This window comes from Anabrus simplex, chromosome 5 (genome assembly GCF_040414725.1).
Source record: "Anabrus simplex isolate iqAnaSimp1 chromosome 5, ASM4041472v1, whole genome shotgun sequence".
Lineage (NCBI taxonomy): Eukaryota > Metazoa > Arthropoda > Insecta > Orthoptera > Tettigoniidae > Anabrus > Anabrus simplex.
The window spans coordinates 198,247,708-198,269,252 of NC_090269.1; the positions used below are offsets into that span (position 1 = coordinate 198,247,708).

At 39.2% G+C, this 21,545-nt stretch overlaps 1 protein-coding gene across 1 annotated transcript in view; it reads left to right on the plus strand.

Moving 5' to 3' along the window:
* Positions 1-21,545, plus strand: part of LOC136873911 (motile sperm domain-containing protein 2) — a 234,990-nt gene that overhangs the window by 20,160 nt on the left and 193,285 nt on the right. Inside the window, exon 2 of the mRNA XM_067147242.2 lies at positions 2,465-2,611. Coding sequence (XP_067003343.2) covers positions 2,465-2,611 — 147 coding nt within the window. The remainder of the gene's footprint in view (positions 1-2,464; positions 2,612-21,545) is intronic.

Here is a 21,545-nt window from a genome sequence, read left to right on the forward strand (position 1 = left end):
TTGGCAAATGCTGGGGATGTACCTTTAAGGCCATAGCAGCTACCTTCCCAGTCCTAGCCTTTTTCCATCCTTACATTGCCAAAAACCTGCAATGTGTTAGTGAGATGTTAAACCACTAGCAGAAAGAAGTAAAAAGTATGTTGTTTCTTACAGACTGACCCTGTGCTTTCTATCTGTAAGAAACATACTTTTGGTGACCACGTGGCCATTAGCTGAGTCCTGGCATTGCTTCCACTTACTTGTGCAAGGCTCTTCACTTCCATCTTTCCTATCCGACCTCTCTTGGCCAACTCTTGTTCTTTTCTGACCCCAAAGGTATTAGAGCACTCAATGTCTAGGAAGTCTTTCATTTTCACGCCCTTCGTGACCCTTGTCTTTCTTTGGCCAATACTTTCATTTTTCTATATGTCGGATACCTTCCATTTTTTCTCTATGATTAGTGTTATATAGAGGATGGTTGCCTAGCTGTACTTCCTCTTAAAACAGTAATCACCACCACCACCTGTGCCTTCTATTTTCAGGATTGAAAAATCTAGTCGTGGTGCACTGGGTTGACCTTCAAGAGTGCTTATATGAGAAAGATCTGTGGTAGATGTTTACTGCTACAATAAGGAATCCTTTGGTTCGGCAGTATTATTGTATTCTGTGATTGCTTAAAATCTCTAGCAGTTGAATAGATGTGAAATAATCTGCATTTATTTTTTGTTCTGAAAGGCTAGGGATATCATGGTTAGGTACTTCAGTTCTAGTACCAACCTGTCTGATCACTTGTTCATTTTAGATATTTATTATTAGGTTTTCTTACTTTGAAATGCACACTAAATACATAATTTAACATCAAAGCTTTTCTAGAGTATGTGGTGATGATGAATAGTTGTATGTAGCTTTTGATATCGTTATCGTGGTCACGAGACTGAACACAGAGATGTGACTTTTGATTTCAAAAATACTATATATGTTGGCTGAGATTTAAACCTTGGTAGTCTTGATAAAAAGCCAGCATTTGTGCCACTTGGAAATCTTCAGTGAAGATAGCTTCCAGAATGTGTCAAAAAGTGAAAAAAATGTTTTTCAGCTTTAGAGAATTGCATTTTAGAAATGCAGACATGGGCCTAATTAGTGACAAGCAAGCAACTGCCTTGAAATAAATGAATAAATATGTAATTTATATATAGGAAATGACATGACTGCTCATTTAAGCTGCTTCAGTATTTCTTTGACTTCTGCTGGAACAAGGAAACTGTTTGCATTGTGAACAACAGATTCTTAAGAACTTTAATGATACCTGGATGTGAAAAGTCGTTAAAAACATTCACATTTTGATTTTCACTTCATTGAATCCAAAAAATATATATATTATATGTTCTACACGAAGAGTGTATGTATTTTATGTGGCTATTTAAATATGGCAGTACCACTGCTTTTTCCCCTCAGCTGTTGACATTTTATAATTTTAAGGTACACTCCTTCACTTGGTTAGCCATTGGCACTAACACCTCCCAGCTCTTTGCTGGGGGGAGGGAACCCATTTAATAGGGTAAAACGTTTTGGAAACACTTGTAAAGCTTATTTTGTAGGTACTATGCTTATTAATTTATACAGTAATAATTAACTCTTCTGTGAAAATTATACCAAAAGTTGTAGTAGAAGTATGAATTTTAAACTTATTTGTTGCTACCTGCTTCTCTGTTGATGAAGTAAGGGAAATAGTTAATATTATGTATTTTGCCCCTAGTTGATCTTAATAGATGAGCAAGTTTGATAGTCTTGTATCAAATAGTTTATTAGATGTGAACCATAAAACTTGCAGCTCTTTTGTTTAGTGTCCTTAAAATATTGACTTTGTGGATGTTTGATATATATATTCAGATATCCATACACATGGATTTTAAATCTGATACAGGAATAAATCAATTGTTCTTAATCTGTGGATTGAATCATCTACTTTTCTAGCTAAACACTTTGTTTAACTACAGTGCTGGTAAGCTACTGCATTAGACATTCAAGTTTTAGGTCTTACAATCGCTATCCTGCAGATGGTTTTTCATTTTTTTTTTTCTCGAGGGAGTTGTTCCATTTTCTCCGTGGATCAAGGAAACTACAAGCTGCACTGTTAATCTCATTTTGCCTTTAAAACAAAGTTTTTACTGACACATTCAAAAGTGATTCCAGGGCACTAAAATGGAACAACTTTGAATTGCCATTGTAAGCTACAGCTATTCTTTTGGGAGGTAGAGTTGAATGTTTGAGATGTAGAAGTATTCTTTTGCCAACAATTGATTTGCTATATAGTTGAAATTTTACTTAATCTCATTTTTCTTTTAAAGAATAAACCATTGGTTGCTTTCCAGTTGTTAACAGTGTCAGTAATATATTTTCATGATAGAGCACAGCTTATATTTTTCTGTCTACAGATATTCAAGTTATCGTGTAATAGTTGTTGTATATTCTATGATTCATCCAGGTGATTTTCATCCTGCTGATATAGCTCGTATCAAGAATAGCGATGACTGGTTGAGAAGATTTCTTGTTCATAATGAACTGGATATGAACCAGTCCCTCCAGATGTTGTGGGATACATGTGACTGGCGAAAGAAATTTGGGACCAATGGTAAGTTCACTCCTGTAATGTTTTACTCTGAAGTTGAATGCTGGGGAGGCTCTGGAAATATTTAGATATGTAGTGCAGTCAAGAAGCTGAAAATCTTTTTAGATAGTTTCCCACGATAGGGAACAATATTAAATTGTATATCAGTACTTTGTATTCATTATTTTATTTTAAAAAAGATTAAAATACCTGCTTATCCAAGACCGTAATATAAAAATAACATGGCGACCGAAGTAGCCGGATTGCTGGTATTGGCTAACACAAACATATGACATACAAATTATATAAATGGCAGTAAATTAACATGATAAATGTAACATCATAGGGAAAATAACTTTTACACGTATGAAAACGCTTCGCCAACAAGAATCGCATATATTCTGCTAGAAAAGAGACCAACAAGCTGATCATTTAGAAATTTCAATTCATTAATTTTTTTTTTTTTTGCTAGTTGTTTTACGTCGCACCAACACAGATAAGTCTAATGGCGACGATGGGACAGGGAAGGCCTAGGAGTTGGAAGGAAGCGGCCGTGGCTTTAATTAAGGTACAGCCCCAGCATTTGCCTGGTGTGAAAATGGGAAACCACGGAAAACCATTTTCAGGGCTGCCGACAGTGGGGTTTGAACCTACTATCTCCCGAATACTGGATACTGGCCGCACTTAAGCGACTGCAGCTATCGAGCTCGGTTTAATTCATTAAATAATGCTTTTTCTTAGATTTCACTTCACTGGATAGATGAAAATACATGATGAAACTGTTAAAATTATACTTTTAACATCATTTTGAATGTTTCAAAATAAATTAAGGTACGAAATTCCTCGATTTATTCACTCTCATGAGAACTGTGAAACACAATTTGTTGCCTTAGTTTTGAAGGGGTGGACAATTTCTTAAATTCAGCACCCAACAAATAGGAAGTACACCCGAAATAACAATGATATTGGGTTTACGTCCCACTAACTTCATTTGTTACAGTTTTTTTAGACGTCGAAGTGCCGAAACTTATTCCTGCAGTAGTTCTTTTACATACCAGTAAATCTGCCGACACAAGGCTGACGTATTTGTGCACCTTCAAATACCACCGGACTGAGCCAGGATCGAATCTGCCAACTTGGAGTCAGAAGGCCAGCACCTTACCCGTCTGAGTCACTCAACCCAAGTACACCCGAAATTATGTTAACCCAATGAAGAGCCTGGTAATGATAGTAACCTCAGTAATGAACCGTTCAGACACTGAAGATATAATAGCTTTTTACCCATTAAAGAACATGAGTGCAAAAACTCTATTGACTTAACATTGATATTTAACCACTTGCACAAGCTTCAGTTCAGCGCAGTCTGCTTGATAACATATAACCACAGCATGAATCGGAAGGTGTTGGTAGTGTAAAACCCCACGTTAGAAACCCAGCTAACCCCTCAAGTCACTATTTCGTCTGTATAACGCAATACAGATTGCTCCAACTGTCACCCTAACACAGGCAAAGCACAGATTATTGTAAAATAAACTTGCATCTAAATCACTCGACATTTTGAAGCACATAGATACTGATGGAATAACACAATATAAATTATATTCTATCTAAATTAATATTTTTTGAGGAACACAAATAGTTTGGAAATAGACAAGTGGCTTCCCTAACCTTAGACTTATTCTCAAAATGATGTATGCACGCTACAGTTTTATCATGGACTTCAAAATAATCACAATGTATATTCCTAATCCATTTCTGTCTTAGTGTTCTGTTCTGTAGGAAAAGAATAGTTGTATGAGAGGCATTGCCATAGTTAGACTAAAACCTGGTCCACCTAGTGCACTCATGTTCTTTAATGGGTAAAAACACTGTCAAAACAAGCATATTCTCACATTACTGCGTATAATTACAGATCGTATGTGTCCACTCGCACACTTATATTCTACAAAAAAACTAACCTTTATCGTCAACTTTCATAAAATTACACAGAATTCATACGATAACAACAAACCAAAACAAACCCAGATATCCAACAATTCCGGCTACTCGATTCGCCATCTTTGAACGATCGAGAGTAGCATTAAGGTCTGAGGATTGGAATCGGTCTTGGCTTATCACACTAGCTACCAAGAAATTCAATTTATCTTTCCCATTTTATGAGGTTGATTTCTCTACTTAGTAGTCTGTCATTTATGGCTCTGGCAATATGGAAGCTGCTGAGGTATGGTGTATGAGGTGCTGAGTAATGGCATTCACAGAACTAGTGTATCAGGATATTGTGAAAGGTGAAGGGTGCTCTCATAGAACCAGTGTTGCTGCAATAGCACTTCCTCGTTCAGCAAGGAAAGCAATGGCAAACTATTTTCCTCATCTTGACTAGTATGCCTTGTTATAGCATCATCATTGGTTTCTTTATAACTTCATAACTGTGGGTGTGTTGTTTGAGGATCTAACTGGCTAACGACTTGACAAACTTCATCGTGTAAGGGAGATAAAATAGATCCATCACATTGCTTATACTCTAAATATTAATGCTTTTCATTTTCCAATATTATTTTTGATGTAGAATATCTCTTTTGTTTAATTTGTGTATCGGGCGAGTTGGCCATGTGGTTAGGGGCGCGCAGGTGTGAGCTTGCATCCGGCAGATAGTGGGTTCAAATTCCACTGTTGGCAGCCCTGAAGATGGTTTTCCGTGGTTTCCCCATTTTCACATCAGGCAAATGCTGGGGCTGTACCTTAATTAAGGCCACGGCCACTTCCTTCCCATGGTTAGGCCTTTCCTATCCCATCGACTCCATAAGACCTATCTGTGTCGGTGCGACGTAAAGCAAATAGAAAAAAAATGAATTCGTGTACTGTGCTGGACTTGGAATTGTGAGCATCACATGGGAATGTTTAGTAAATTCGGCTTCATAATTTTGCAACTGTAAATGATATCTAAATGTTAAAAAGGTGAAAAATGAAATTATTCCAATAAAATCAGAGACGTGAACTTCCTCCAGCAACTAGAGGACAGTATAAATGAGGAGAACCTATTACTAATGGGTGACAATGCCCAGGTAGGGGTAGATAAAACTGGATATGAAGGGATTATGGGGCCTTTCGGATATGGGACAAGGAGCATAGGAGAACTTTGACTTGATTTGTGCCTAAGGAATAATTTACTGATCAAGAATACATGGTTCCGGAAGAAGGAAAGTCATGAAATAACACGGTACTGTACTGCTGGGATGGTTGCTATAAGTTGGTAATAGATTACATGATAACTGACCTAAGGTGTGGAAAATGAGTGCAAGATGTGAAAGCTATTCCTAGTGAATGTTTTAATAGCAACCATAAGCTTCTGGTGGCTAACCTGACAGGAATCCAAGTGCAGAAGACAAAGACCGGGAAGAGGACACCAAGGAAAGACTGGAAGCTAAAGGAAGAGGACTGTAAACTGAAGTTCCAAGAAATGATCAATAGCAAGTTACCAATGTCAGAGACCAGCTGTAGTGATGTGGAATGGAATAATTTTAAAATGAGTTTCATCAGTAGTGCAGAAGTGTGCGGAAGAAGTAGGAAAGTAATGAATGAAAGGACGTCCTGGTGGAATGACATAGTAAAAGAGGCAATAGGAAAACATAATAATGCCAAGAAATTGAGGGATATTGAAAGAGCCAGAAATAGCAACAACGATGAACTGAGAGATGAGAAAATACAAAAGCTAGACCAGGAATACCGAAATGAGAAATTAAAAGTAATTGTGAGAGAAGTGCCAGGCTGAAGTTAGCCAAAAACTACAGGAAGATAGTAAAGGAAACATGAAGATGCTGTACAGCCTGGTTAAAAGCAAGAGATCTGACAAAGAGGACATCACAGCACTAGAACCAGTAAATGAAAATGCAGTCAGAAGCGAACAAGAAATTAGAAATGAAATGAAGGCCTATTTCGATACACTTTTGAATGAAGGAGAAACTACTGAAGAGGTAGAAGAAAGGCTGAGGATAGATGATGTTCCAGTTACTTGATTTGAGGTGGAAAGTGCTCCAGAAAAGATGAAAAGTGGTAATTCAGCTGGGATCGATGAAGTTACTGCTGACATGATCAGTGCAGCAGGTATATGTAGAGTGCAGTGGCTATACAGAACTTTGAGAGCAATATGATGTGAAAATTGGGTTCCAGAAGACTGGACAAAAGTTATCACTTTTTTTTAAAAAGGATGCAGAAGAAAGTCTGCTAATTATAGGGGTATCACACTTCTCTGCCATGACCTAGAAAATAATGGAAAAGGTTATTGAAACCAGGCTGCGAGCAGTGATAGAACCTGTTCTGGAAGAACAGGATGGATTTAGAACTAGTAGAAGAAACAACATATCTACCTATAAAAAGTCAACTTACAATGTACCCACAATGTGTACCCACAGCCAGCCGCCTGTCCCATCATCAGCAGAGTCAGGCAGCTGAGTACTGACCTAGGATGTTAATGGAACAGCACTGGGAGAGAGGGAAAGACCTAACGGTAGTAATTTTTTAGGCCTAGCAAAGGCATACGTTAGGATGCCGAGACCAGTTATATGGAAGTGTCATAGAGAACTGGGAGTGCCTGAATACCTCATAGGCAAAGTCCAGATGCTGTACCACAACTGTAGTAGCTGTGTGTGTGTTGGGGATGGTCATTCAGAATGCTTTAATACCACATAGGGTGTCCAACAAGGGAGTGAACTCTCACCATTGCTATTCATTACTGTCGTGGATATTATTTGTAAAATGCTGAAAAGAGAACGAGATGGAGAACTATACACATGGTGTTTGCTGACTATGTAGCCATCTGGGGAGAGACAAAAGGTAGAGGTACAAACTAGGCTGGATGAATGGGTAGCAAAGTTCAATCAATATCAGATGAAAGTTAGCTCAACAAAAACTGTTGTACTGAAAATGAGTAGTAAAGATACTGTCTGCCGCATGAAGCTTAGAGATGAAAACATTTAATGTGTACAGGTATTCAAATACGTCGGGAATATGATTTCCAGCAGGGGTACTGCAGATAATGGAATAGTAAACCGAGTGTCTAGCAGTTCCAACTTCTATAATCTCAGGATAACAAAGTCCCCGTAAGAACCAAGTCATACTTAGAAACATGTACACTGAAAGAGGGAGAAGTCAGTAAATTGCAAGCATGTGAAATGAAGTTCCTACGAACTACCCTCCAAAACACACACAAGGACCCTGTAAGGAACGATGACGACAGAATGGACCTGGAAGTGGACTCGATAGAAGTAAAGCTAAGGACTTAGAGACTAACATGGTATGGACATAATTCCAACTTTGTCTTCATATTGTGATCTTTCCTACTTTTAATGACACCATCCAAACTTATTCTTCTACTGATGTCCTCCCACACCATCTCTCCACTGACAGCTCAGAACACACCACTCAAAAACATATCAGATGTGAGGCTTTTCAGGTGTTTGCCCTACTAACCAGTGTTTTGTCTTAGGTCTGACTCTAGACTCATCAGAGTGGGATGTGTCAGACCCTACCCAGCCATGAATCAGCTGGGTAATGAACTGAAGATTGTTAACTGGATAGTGAAATAGTGGAAAGAACCCAGAAATACTGTATAAGCAAGTTTCTAGAGGCAGTTAGAAAACGCTGTATAAAGAGGTTAAAGGAAGCAGAATTTAGAAGATAGTAGTGTGGTGTCTATATATATATATATTTTTTTTTTTTCTCCTGTCGTAGTTATTGTTGTAATAGAAGTAGCAGAGGGAGATACATAGGTAAGCAGCAGAGAATCAAGGCCTCCCCACACTGTTGGTTAGCAGAGTGGGGGGAGGAAGTGGGTGTGTCAGAGTGGTGTCTTAGGTCAGTATTCAGCTGCCTGACTCTGCTGATGACGGGACAGGCGGCTGACTGTGGGTACACACGCTGACGCGCCCATTGTAAGTTGACTTTTTGTAGGTAGGCCATTGTTTTTGGTTTGTCTTGTTTTTGTGTGCTGTTTGTTGCAGTCTGGTTTTGTTTAATAGTGTTGACTATTATTTATATCCTTATAGTGTTTTGTACTTTCACAGTTCGGTCTTGTCTTGATTTGTATTTGTTTTTTCTGTTCTATTTTCTCCGTAAAGATTAATTAGGTTGAAAACTGTAAAATGTGGAGAAAATAAATCTATCTAATTATCTGATTAGAAATGTTAACATGAATATGTTTTTGGGCAGGAAGTCTATATTGAAATTAGCGTGGACAGTCTTGCGTGGACAAAAATCGGACACCGTAACCAGGCAACCAGTGTACGTCATATCGATGGAAGAACGACGCCATTTTGTTGGACGGAAAGACTTGTTTTTGCAAGATGTTGATGTTGGACGTATTAAACCTATAAAGAGAGGAAGCCTAAAAATGTATCCATGATTCGATGTTCCTCTGTGTAGCTGAGAAAATAGTAACAGATATAGTAAAAACTGCATCTAGTTAATCTAATTATTATTATTATTATTATTATTATTATTATTATTATTATTATTATTATTATTATTATTATTGCCGTCTAAGAATAGCGAGCCTGCCTCTTACCTGGAGGTTCTTGGTTAATTCCAGGTCGGGGTATTTTCCTGTGTTTAAGGGCTGGTTCAAGGTTCATCCAGTTGATGAGGTATCTGATAGTGAAATAGCACTACTGTCTAGAAAGCCAAGGAAAACGACCAGGATGATTGGTTCAAAACTACCTTTAAAAAATGTTCCATCAAATCAACACTTATGTGCTGAACTAGTTTTCTTACTCATCATTGAGTCATCTTCAAAGCTCAAATATTAAAATCAAGAACCATTATACAATTACACTGAAGAAAATGGAAATTGCAACACCCAGAAGGAGTGGTGCTACATTGCTGCAATTGAACATGCAGGACGAGTTTTCGGTTGTGCTTCGATGATTACACTTTCAGGTCCCTCTGACCGCAAGTTTGGACAGCAATCAATAGAGGATGTGCCTACCACGAGCTGCAATACATTGATGAATTCGACGAGGCATGGAGTCAATAAGGCCCTTGATTGCTTCCTGAGGAATTGTGGCCCATGCTTGCTGCACTGCACGGGTCAGTTGTTCCAGGGTTATGGGCGGCTGAGGACGATTGGCCAGTTGTTGACCCATCATGTCCCACACATGCTCAATAGGACTGAGGTCCGGGGATCTGGCGGCCATTCTAAGGTTGTGATGTCATGGAGAGATTCTCTGGAGATGCGTGCAGTGTGAACCCGGGCATTGTCCTGCTGAAACATCCCATTAGCGATGTTCACCATCATAGGGACAACCATTGGATTGAGTACCCTATCAACGTACTGTCAAGCAGTCATAGTGCCCTCAACAAGCACTAATTTTGATTTCACATTAAAGCCAATAGCTCCCCAGACCATAATGTTTGGTGTTGGCCCTGTGTGCCTCTCGACAATAAGATGTGGGCAGCCCGTCTCCCTGGTACGTCGGCGCACATGATTCCGGCGATCACTGCGGGCAAGACAGAAGCGCGATTCATAACTAAAGACGACCCTATGCCATTCGTCGACCCACGTCGATCTTTCTCGACACCAGGCCAGCCTTACACGTCGCTGTTGTGGGGTCAATGGATTACCTTCTGCTGGGACACAGGCTCGTAAGCCAGCTGCACGCAGATGATTACCAACTGTTTGTTGTGTAACGGGTGGCACAGCTGCTCGAATTTGCGCTGCTGTTGCATGGGGGTTCCATCCAGGCCATCCGAATGATGCGGCGATCTTCTCTCCAGTTGTCTATTGTGCTGGGCCTGTGCCAGGTCTACGAGTGTGGGTACCTTCATTTGACCACTGCTGCCATACACGTTTTACCGTAGATGCCTGTCGGCCAACACGTGCAGCGACAGTCCTTTGCGATAATCCAGCCTCTCACAACCCAATTATCCGAGCCCTCTCAAACGGCGACAGTTCTTGATAGTGTGCTCTTCTCTGTCGTCGAGGCATGTTTGACGGGGAACACTTCACTGCACAGACTGCAAGTGAACTACACTACACCAGAGTCCGTATACTGGAGTTGATTCCTCCGCGACCAATCGCGTGGGGAGACCTGTAGCAACAATCCAGTGGGTCTGAAACTTTGATCGTTTGCATACCTACATGGCATCGTTCCATATCTTGAAAATCAACACAAACGACCAATACCTTCATGGTGTTGCAATTTCCATTTTCTTAAGTGTAAATACATACAGAGACCGGGTGAGTTGGCCGTGCGCGTAGAGGCGCGCGGCTGTGAGCTTGCATCCGGGAGGTAGTAGGTTCGAATCCCACTATCGGCAGCCCTGAAGATGGTTATCCATGGTTTCCCATTTTCACACCAGGCAAATGCTGGGGCTGTACCTTCATTAAGGCCACGGCCGCTTCCTTCCAACTCCTAGGCCTTTCCTATCCCATCGTCGCCATAAGACCTATCTGTGTCGGTGTGACGTAAAGCCCCTAGCAAAAAAAAAAAATACATACAGATAAAAAGTTATAATAAAAAATCATGTCACATAATATCAAACCATTGAGGGTTCTTGAAAATTATTCCTCAGGTTTTTTTAAATTTACATCTATAAAAGTGTGTGTTAAATAAATTGTAAATAACTACTGTTACAAACAAATAAGTTATGCTGCAGTAAGACTGAAATTCTTTCTTGTAGAACTCTTAACACTTCAGAGAACTGTGGATATATTTGTGTTTTGAAAGAGAACATCCTTTAAGGTGATTATTGCTAGTTATGATGTTATGCATGGAGAACCAGTAAGCTTGTGATGTTTGATGTCTGTTATAACACTTTTTATATCTGATTCACTGTGGTTCCATCTGGTGATGTCCAAGATCCTTTGTGTATATACTTTTGTGGGAAAATAGTGCTGCTTATGGTGAGATTTTTGCGTACTCCAAAATCAACCAGCATTGTTCCATTGTCATTGCACTCTTCGTGTAAACTATACTTTACCACATTTGGCCGATACACGATTTCCCTTCCAACCTTGGCGTTCAAATCTCCTAGAATCACTTTCACATCATTTTCAGCAATTGTATCCTATGTGCATTCCAGCTGTTCATAAAAGGAATCTTTAACCTCATCAGTCGTTTCTTCTGTTGGAACATGAGCACAGATCAATTTCATATTGAAGAATTTCATTTTAACTCTCAATATGCAGAGGTCTAGGTGTGTTGGGTTTGCCTCCTCACAATCCTAGTAGAAATGAGTTCCTGACTCCCAACATTCAACTGGGTGGTGATCTCGCAGAAGCCCGTTGAGCACCCAGCATGGTTCTGCGAAGGCAATGTGATGTCCGTTCATTAAAAATGTGTGGTGTTCCCGTGCGGCGGTTTACATGGGTGATAACATTCTCTCTGCAATATTGAAGATCGATCCTAGACACTGTTGACCTCAGAAATCCGAATTTGCGTGTAATCTCTGCTATGCTATGACCCTTGCACAGTGCGCTGATGATTATCCCACGTTCAAAGTCTGTTAACTCGCGACATGTTGCCATCTTCATTACAGTGTTGTCTGTGACGGACTACTCAGCTGTGCCACAGCTAGCCGTAACACTCGAGTCATACACGGCCCATTTTCTAATGGGACACCCCTTCCCGCGACTTTTGGTCGGTGTAGTATTTTTCACTTAACATTGCAAGTATGATGATCATCATTGCATTTTTCTTGTAACCCATTTTGATAACAGTTTAAAGTTTCTCAAACGTTCCTGTTTTCATAATATATCTGTGGAAGGCAACAGAAGACTGGGTGTACGTGGTTTGAACTCATGCCAATAGATATAGCTATCTACCTAAGTCATTATTGCAAATATGAGACAATAACTTCTCTGATGGAAATGTATTTTTTTAAGTTGGAGAGTTGTCAACTCCTCTCCACAGTATAAGCTTCCCGGCACGCTGCAGCAAGGTTTTACGTTCCGCTTGAAACGAGGAACCTCGGTCCTACACAACACAATAAGACCTACATATACATTCTAATGCCCACAGCACAACTTCAAATTAAGAAGACCATGCCACCAGCAGCGACCGAACTATTCCTCAGTGCCGTATTATGAACAAGCTTTTAACATGTTCACAAAAAAATTTTAAAAATCATATCAAAGCAAAAATTCACAGAAAGTGCCTCAGCTCATGTACAAGACTAATACGCCGCTAACGCGTAGCTATCTCTAGACATTTTACAAGAACTATTTTAAATGTGACATTTTGTGAATTTTATCTAGTCTGTGTGTCTTGTTGCTATGTGCAAATCTATTCACTTGCTTGGTTTTATCTATGGTTGATGATGACATTGTATACGTGTTGAAACCTGTACCATTATAGTTAAAATATTGTAACATAACCTATGTGCACAAGTTATGTATTGAAAAGGTGGATTCTATTATATTAAATTACTTTAGTGATTCTCGGTTCAATATGGAATGGCCATGAAGTTTATAACTTTAGATCACTTTTAGTGTAGTTGAGATGTTTGTTATTCTTCGATATTAGCAAAGATTGTAGAGCAGATGTGCTCTTTCATTCATTAGAACTTAAATAAGTTTATTTACAAATCTGAGCTTGTATGTGAAAGCTACGATGGCACTGCAGTTTTTACTGGACACTTGAATGGCTGCAAAAGAAAGTTCAAGAGGTTACTGTTGAAGCTGTGTTTATTCATTGTTTAACACGAACTTAACGGTAATCTAGTAGCGCAGCAAAGTTTTGACAGGATTCAGAATGTTCGTATATTTTTTTGTAACATAACTATTATACCAGATTTTTTTCACCATTCTAGCCAATGACTGCATATTGTTTACTCTGAGGTCAGAAGAGACATTTCTTCAGCATTAGATACATGTTTGTCATCAGTTTTTCAGACCCTAAACATTGTTAATATTTGGGATAGGGTTATTTATGTTTTTAAACACACAATGAAAAATTGTAATCCAGCATCTATTTGCCAGCCTGCTGGATTCTAAAATAAATTTAGTGATTTTGAATTTGATTTTCCCGGCCCTTGTATTCAAGGAAATATTAAAGTGGACACACACATTGTTTAATGCAGTGCAGAAAAAATAATTTGACATCAGCAAAAAACATAATTCAGAATATTCAAAAGGCACCAACAGGAATGATGACACATTCAAAAGATTTATAGAAGCAAGATTGTCAGGAACTTATATTTTTAAATCTTACCAATACTGTACAATTTCTCACGTATTCATTGATATTTCCGTATAATGCTATAGGTAATCAAAAATTTTGTTATCCAGAGTTTATCCCTGAAACAGACTAAAAAGCTGTTTTATTTGATCTTTCAAGATGTTTACAAATATGTTCAGCAATTTAATGGTAGGTTGTAGCTTCATGCACATGTACATTCCAGCCCCTGATGATAGTCTGACTCTTGTTTTGCTTGGCATATGTACTGTAAGTATACCAATTTATTCCCAAATTTACTGCCATTGTTTTAAACTTCTCCTTTGTTAATGAAACCGGTAATGTAGACTGATATTAAAAATATCTTGCAGGCACTGAATGTACTGAAAAGAGTAATTTGTATCCCGAATAACAGACGTGTCAGATCAGTTGAAAACTAGAAAAGCAGCTGGAATTGATACGATTTCTAGCAATATACCAAAGGCAGTGGGTTGGCATATAGTACCTATCTGAACTACTTATTTGATTATTGTTTGCATGAAGGAACTATAACAAATGAATGGAGAGTTGCTGTAATAGCCCCTGTGTATAAAAGGTCAGACTATCTTCAGGGGCCTGGAATGTACGTGTGCATGAAGCTACAACTTACCGTTAAATTGTTGAGCATATTTCTAAACATTTTATCTTGAAACATCAAACAGCTTTTTAGTCTGTTTCAGGGATAAACTCTGGATAACAAAATTTTTGATCACAGGCCAGTCAATTTGACATGCATTGCATGTAAGTTTTGGGAAAGCATTTTTTCTGATTATATTACACATGTTTATAAAATTAACTGGTTCGATAGAAGGCAGTTCAGGTTTAGGAAAGGTTATTCCACTGAAGCTCAACTTGTAGGATTCGGGAGATATGTAACATATCTTGTATTCAAATGGACTGTATCGCGATTGACATATCTAAAGCATTTTATAGGGTAGATCATGGGAAACTACTGGCAAAAATGAGTGCAATTGGACTGGACAAAAGAGTGACTGAATGGGTGTATATATTTGTAGAAAATATAACTCGGAGAATTAGAGTAGGTGAAGCTTTTTCTGACCCTGTAATAATTAAGAGGGGAATTTCTCAAGGCAGTATTATTGGACCTTTGTTTTCTTATATATACAAGGGCAAATAAAAATTTAAATTATACTAGCTCGCCGCAAGAGCACGCTGTGTCGTTATCATCATAGCCAGTGCGGAGCAAGCTACATTAACTACTGATACGACCGATGGAAAGGTTTGTGTGGTATCCCATCGTGTTGTGTGAGCAGAACGGGCTAGGCTCAATTGCGCGTCAACTGGATGATCACCCCAAATTGGAGGTGCGGGCAACGATCAGATTTCTATGGGCTAAACGGCTCAATTGCACAGACATTCATTGTGAAATATACTGCTATATATGATGAGCGTGCAATTTCTCGCCCGTGTATTGTAAAGTGGTGTATGCAATTTGACGTGGGACGCGCAGATCTCACGGACGAATGTCCCGAAGGTAGGCCGCAAGGTCCAGTACCATTGCAAATGTTGACCGTGTGGATGGGATCATTAAAGAGAACCAGCACATAACACTGCAGGTAATTGCCAGCATGCTGAACATTTCATATTGCAGTGTGTTCTCGTTTGTTCACCAGAACCTTGAATTTTGTAAACTGTGTCAAAGATGGGTCCCACGTCTGCTCACCGATGTCCACAAAGGACATCGTTTCCAATCGCCATTGGTGTTTTTACAATGTTATTCTGTGGAGGGCAAGGAGTTTCTGTGGCGAATCATCATGGGGGATGAAACGTAGGTCCACCATTTCAACCCCGAAGCAAACAGAACATCGATGGAATTTGTGCACACCACATCACCACTATGAAAGAAGGCCAAGGTCCAACCTTCAGCATGAAAGGTAAAGGTGTCAGTGTTCTTTTACATGGAGGGTGTGGTGCATGTGGTATTGATGCCGAAAGGTACGACAATCAACTCAGCTTCGTATTGTCAAGCATTGAACCTGTTGCTTAAGGCAGTTAAAGAAAAGTGGCAGGGGAAATTGAGCACTGGTGTGATTTTGTTGCATAATAATCCAACACCTCACACGGCCCGCCAAACGTCCGAACTGTTACAGCGATTCAAGTGGGCAACATCCTCCATACAGTCCAGAATTAGCGCCATGCGATTATCATGTGTTCAGTTAGCTGAAAAAGGATCTTGTTCGATGCCAATTCTGAAATGATCGAGGAGGTGAAGGCAGCTGTCTCCAGTTGGTTACATAGCACTGGAGGTGATTTCTATGCATCCAGAATCAAAAAAGTTGGTTGACCGTTCCAAGAAATGTTTACAGTCTCTTGGGGGCCATGTAGAAAAGTGAACTTGCATTGTGTGTTGTCATAGCCATGTTGCCAATGTGTAGGTAGTTTCATAAATGATAATACTATGAAGTGTAACTTTTTGATTTGCCCTCGTGTGTATATATATATATATATATATATATGAGTAAAGAATTGGAATCAGATATAAGGCTTTTTGCAGATGATGTTATTTGGTATAGAGTGATAAGTTATATGATTGTGAACGACTGCAAAATAACCTCGATAATGTTGCGAGATAGACAGTAGGCAATGGTATGGTGATAAATGAGGTTAAGTCAGGTTGCGAGTTTCACAAATAGGAAAAGTCCTCTCATTTTTAATTACTTCATTGATGGGGTGAAAGTTCCATATGGGGATCATTGAAGTACCTAGGTGTTAATATAAATAAAGATCATCATTGGAGAAATCACACATAAGTGGGATTGTAAATAAAGGCTACAGATCTCTGCACATGATTATGAGGGTACCTAGGGGTTGTAGGAAGGATATAAAGAAAAGGGCATATAAGTCTCTGGTAAGACCCCAACTAGAGTATGGTTCCAGTGTGTAGGACCCTCACCAGGATTACGTGATTCAAGAACTGGGAAAAATCCTAAATAAAGCAGCTTGATTTATTATGGGTGATTTCTGACAAAAGAGTAGCATTACAAAAATATTGCAAAGTTTGGGCTTAAATTTAAGAAATAGTTCTCAATATATTAGATATAGGGACATGTTTCACCCATAATGAGGGAATCATCAGCCTAAAAATCTCATACCTGAAAGATAGATTAGGATCCTGATTGTTCTTATACGTAGTTTTTAACGAAGGTCTAAAATATAAATAAAAGGGTACTGTTTTAGGTACAAATGTGTATAAAATGACTAGCAAGTAGAATATAGTAGTTATAAGTACTCTTATGACATAGTCTTATAATCAATACTTATTGTAGATCTTTACGAATGTTTGTTTTTTAAATGTGGTAACAAGTAGTTAGTTAAAAGTTCAAAAAGAATACATAAATTGCTGTGTTGAAATGAAATCTGGTAAATATGGTGCCTTATTCTGGAGAATGGTGTAAGGAGCTTATAATAGCTTAATATTTAGGATAAAAGTCACTCTTAGTGGCAGTTAAATTTAAACCTAAAGTTGAAGTTGTTAATATTATATGAAAAGATAAGACGACAAACTTCTCAAAGCACTTAGGAGCGAGGACAAGTACTCGTCAGAAACGTAGCTATATTTATAATTAACTGATAGACGTGGTTGTAGCTTCTTGTATTAAAAGTCGACAGGAAAATGTGCGCGGTTGAGTAGAGCTTGTGGTGTTATGTCTGAAATAAGAGGAGAGTGAAATGTTAAGGAATAAAATTAGAGGAGGAGGAGAGAACGAAGAAAAAATGATGTGTGTGAAGATTACTTACCCCTTCGACAGTTGTGATGTTAATTTGGATAAATATGAGGTGAGTTGAAGAAAATATGTTGTATGTGATTTCATTTATCTTTCAACTGTTGTAATGTTAATTATTTGCCATGGTAGTGTAACATATCGCCATATGCCACATATTATTATGAGTAACACTCAGGGTTCATTAAAAAAACAGATCATTGCATGTAGGAGGACAATGGCCGTTAGGAAGCTATATTGCGCCTAGTTAGAGTGAAGTCAGTACCAAGCCTGGATAGACGGAAATTTTTCTAGTTTAAACGAAACCGTGGGACATGTAGGCGCGGAAATTCTGTCCGCTGGTTAATATTGTCAACCAACCATGTGCTGGAGTGGGGAGAACCGAGCTTCCAGAGCTGGCAAACAGCAAGCGGAGTGGAGACAACTTGACCCAACATCGTATAAAATTTAATTGGAATCTGTCAGATGATATCCGTCACGGAGCCATATTCCACAGTTTATTCGTATGGAGAAAACGAGACTTGAATTGTCATATGCCTGTGAATAATAACATTGTGTAAGTATGCCTGTTTCATGTGTATTATGTTCAAACCGATAGCCTGGTTTGAACCTGTTTTGGTTGTGGGACCGGAAGGCCGGTATTTACGGGGCGAAGTTCTTTGGTATGACGGAGGTAGGAAGGTTGTTGAAAAAGAACTTGGAAAGGGGAAGCCGCGCCATGTTAGAAGCTCTGTTTGTTTTAATTATGGTGTTTTACATAGTATAAACAATGATCTGGACAGTTACCTCTGTCTAAAATATTCGTATTTGAGTAGTCGCCAGGGTGCGGGCTGGTGAATGACTGTATAAGTTGCTTACTTCAGACTGTGAGTGATTTTCTCATTATATTTTAGGCGTCTCACGTATGTACTTTGTTCACGGTAGCAACGAGTGATCAGGGCGCGGAATGCGCGTATGTCGTGTGCGTACCGTCTTATATATTGCCGTTGTGAAGGACAGGAAACTGCCCGCAATCTAATGGTGCATTTATTTAACTGTAACTCTGTTGCACAGGTTGTTGCGTAATTGCAACCTAATCATTAGGGGTGGATCCCATATGCTCGTTGCATAAAGAAATGGCAAAGAAGAAGGCTTCCACAACAACTACATTGGAGGATACCAAGGCTTACTGGAGAATCATGGCCGTCTTTGGACTCGAGAGGACGAGGCTTCGATTCCTGGAGATCACTGAGATGTCAGGCTAAGGCCTGAATGACACCAGCGGTCATGTGACCGCCGTTGCTGGTTCCTGTCGTCAAAGCTAAGCTTTCTAATGTGTATTATCATGTTGTAGTTATCAGATAGATATACTGTAGGCAAATTGGATTTCTATGTAAATATTGGTGCATATTTAAAGTCGGCCAGAGAGGCGTTTGTCTTGATTTAACTTCAGTAAAGTAAATGTGTTCATAAGCTATAGCATGTATTAGCTTGGGACGTGAGTGTGTTATATAGATGGTTGGGAATTAAAGGGAAGAATTAGGTTATAGTTAGTATTGTATGATTTTATTTTCTGGTTACGTGTTTCTGCCTGTGTGTTCTACTATTTTATTTGAGATTTATTGGATAGCGTCCTCACAGAATTTTTAGGCCTTAAGCCTTAAATGTCGCATGGGAACGAGGGTTATGTTATCAAGATTAGAGAAGGATTTTTCTTTATCCTTTATTTACTGTCATCTCTGCACGTAGCATGCATTTCAGGTACCATTAAGATGTGCGACAGAGCTGTGGACACCGTCAGTGAATTAAGATCTTTAGATATGCAGGGAAAGCAGATTTTGGAATTGATACGGGTCGGACTTATGTGACGCGAGTTGTAGGGCTAGAGGATGCTTATATATGGATAACGGGGGGCTAAAACTAGGAGAGTGTACCTAGGGATTGCAGCCAAGGGGCCGGAGCGCCCATTTGTGCTGAATTTAGTGGGGGTCGAACCCACGTTACGTTGAGCAAAGAGCTCGTGTAGCCCGAAATGGCCAGTGAGGCCAGATATGTGTATGAGATAAGCAGTAGCCCTATGTATTTGCTGAGATCGAGGTATTATCGCACGTGAACTCGCCGGCTGGTGATGTGGGCTAATAATTGAAAATAAGAGCCGAGGTTGTTGTGAGGAGAGGAACCTTGCTGGGATCCGCCAGCAGTGAGTGAATGAAGGCATTAGCTGACAGCGAGCCACTGAGTCCAGCCTGTTAATACAATTCTAAGAAACCTGCAGCCCCTTGCTAGCCGGTCGTGTTTTGGTTTGTGTGTCACAGCTGTGTGCATTCCTTTCAGTGAAGGAGCAAGTCGGAAGTATTGTGCCGGGCCAGGCGCAATTGGTCTACGACCACGTATCGGAGCTGAACCCCGATAGATATCCCATGATATGCATTTTCCCATGTGTCCTTTGTTTACAGGTGTGTGTGTGTGTGTGTACATATGTTTTTCTGATGGTGTTGTGACCAGTGTTTTATTGTTTATTTTGCTTAACCAACGTTGTTTAAATGTGCGTCTATTTTAGCTCGTAAGCTAATAGCTGGGTTGTAAGGTTTCTTAACCATTCTCATTTGCATATGGCTCGGGCCATATTTAGAGTCTGTGTTTTTCTTTTGGAAGGGAGAGTAGGATGGCTTGAACAAGAGGTTTATTTATCCCAGTGTCCGAATATATTTGCATCGGACTTTGTTTATATCAAGTTAATGTGTATTTGCCTAATAGTGTATTATCTTGATAACATGGCATTTTCTTGGACAATTTTAGTATTGCGAACGTTAGACAGGAAATTAGAAAGTTTAGCGGCGGCGACAAACCCCTCGAATGTAACGCGTATCCAAGTACATTTCCCCTGTGATCATAAATGTTTGTTCATCGGGTCATAACCAGATTTATGTAAATTTGATTCACTTCTTGTATTTTTCAAATAATGTGCTCGGCACAGGTTTTCTTTGGCCCAGAGAGGTTGTTGGTTCTTTTAATTTTTCTTTACTTGTGACATTTAGTATGAATGATATCTATGTTTTATTGAATAAATCCATCTTTGCTTTTTTTTTTTTGTTCTTATTCACTAGAATAATGACCGTGGATCCTGTCCAGGTACTAATTTAGTACGATTCATATTATTGCTTGATTTATTTTCTCTCATACACATCGAACAATTCCATGTGCTCTTTCCGCTGTAGCTAGCTCACTTTTATGACAGGAGATACGGTTCAGTAGTGTTTGAATGACTGATATTTGTGCTTCTAGTGTTATACCGATGTGGGATGGTGTGGAGGTGGTGGTGGTGGTGGGTTGGACGGGGCATTACGTTTATGTGGTGTTGGATGTGGTTGGCTTGTGGGGGCGGATGGGGAGAGAGTTGTGTTTCCTAAAATGGGAGGGGTCTTGGAAGATGATAATTTTATATTGTTTATTTTTTGCTTGGGGCACAGATAGGTCTTATGGCGACGATGGGATAGGAAAGGCCTAGGAGTTGGAAGGAAGCGGCGGTGGCCTTAATTAAGTTACAGCCCCAGCATTTGCCTGGTGTGAAAATGGGAAACCACAGAAAACCATCTTCAGGGCTGCCGACAGTAGGATTCGAACCCACTATCTCCCGGATGCAAGCTCACAGCCGCGCGACTCTACCCGAACAGCCAACTCGCCCGGTAGATTGTTTATTGAGTTATTGTGTTTATAGTTTAGAGATTGCAACAGTTTTGGTAAAATCTCGTATAAAGAGTTTTTGACTTCAATAATATTGTTAAGGTTTGAAATTTGTTGTAATATTGGTCTAAAAATATATAGATGTTTTCTAATTCGTTCACTAATTTCCAAACACAACAAATTTGCAGCTGGTGTGTATGAAAGAAGCAGGTCGTCATTTCACTACTATAGATCAAGACCTCACTATTTTAAATAAATAAAAAAAGAAGTAGGTAAAGGGAAATTAATGAATGAATTAGAAAACATCTATATATTTTTAGATCAATATTACAACAAAAATTCAAA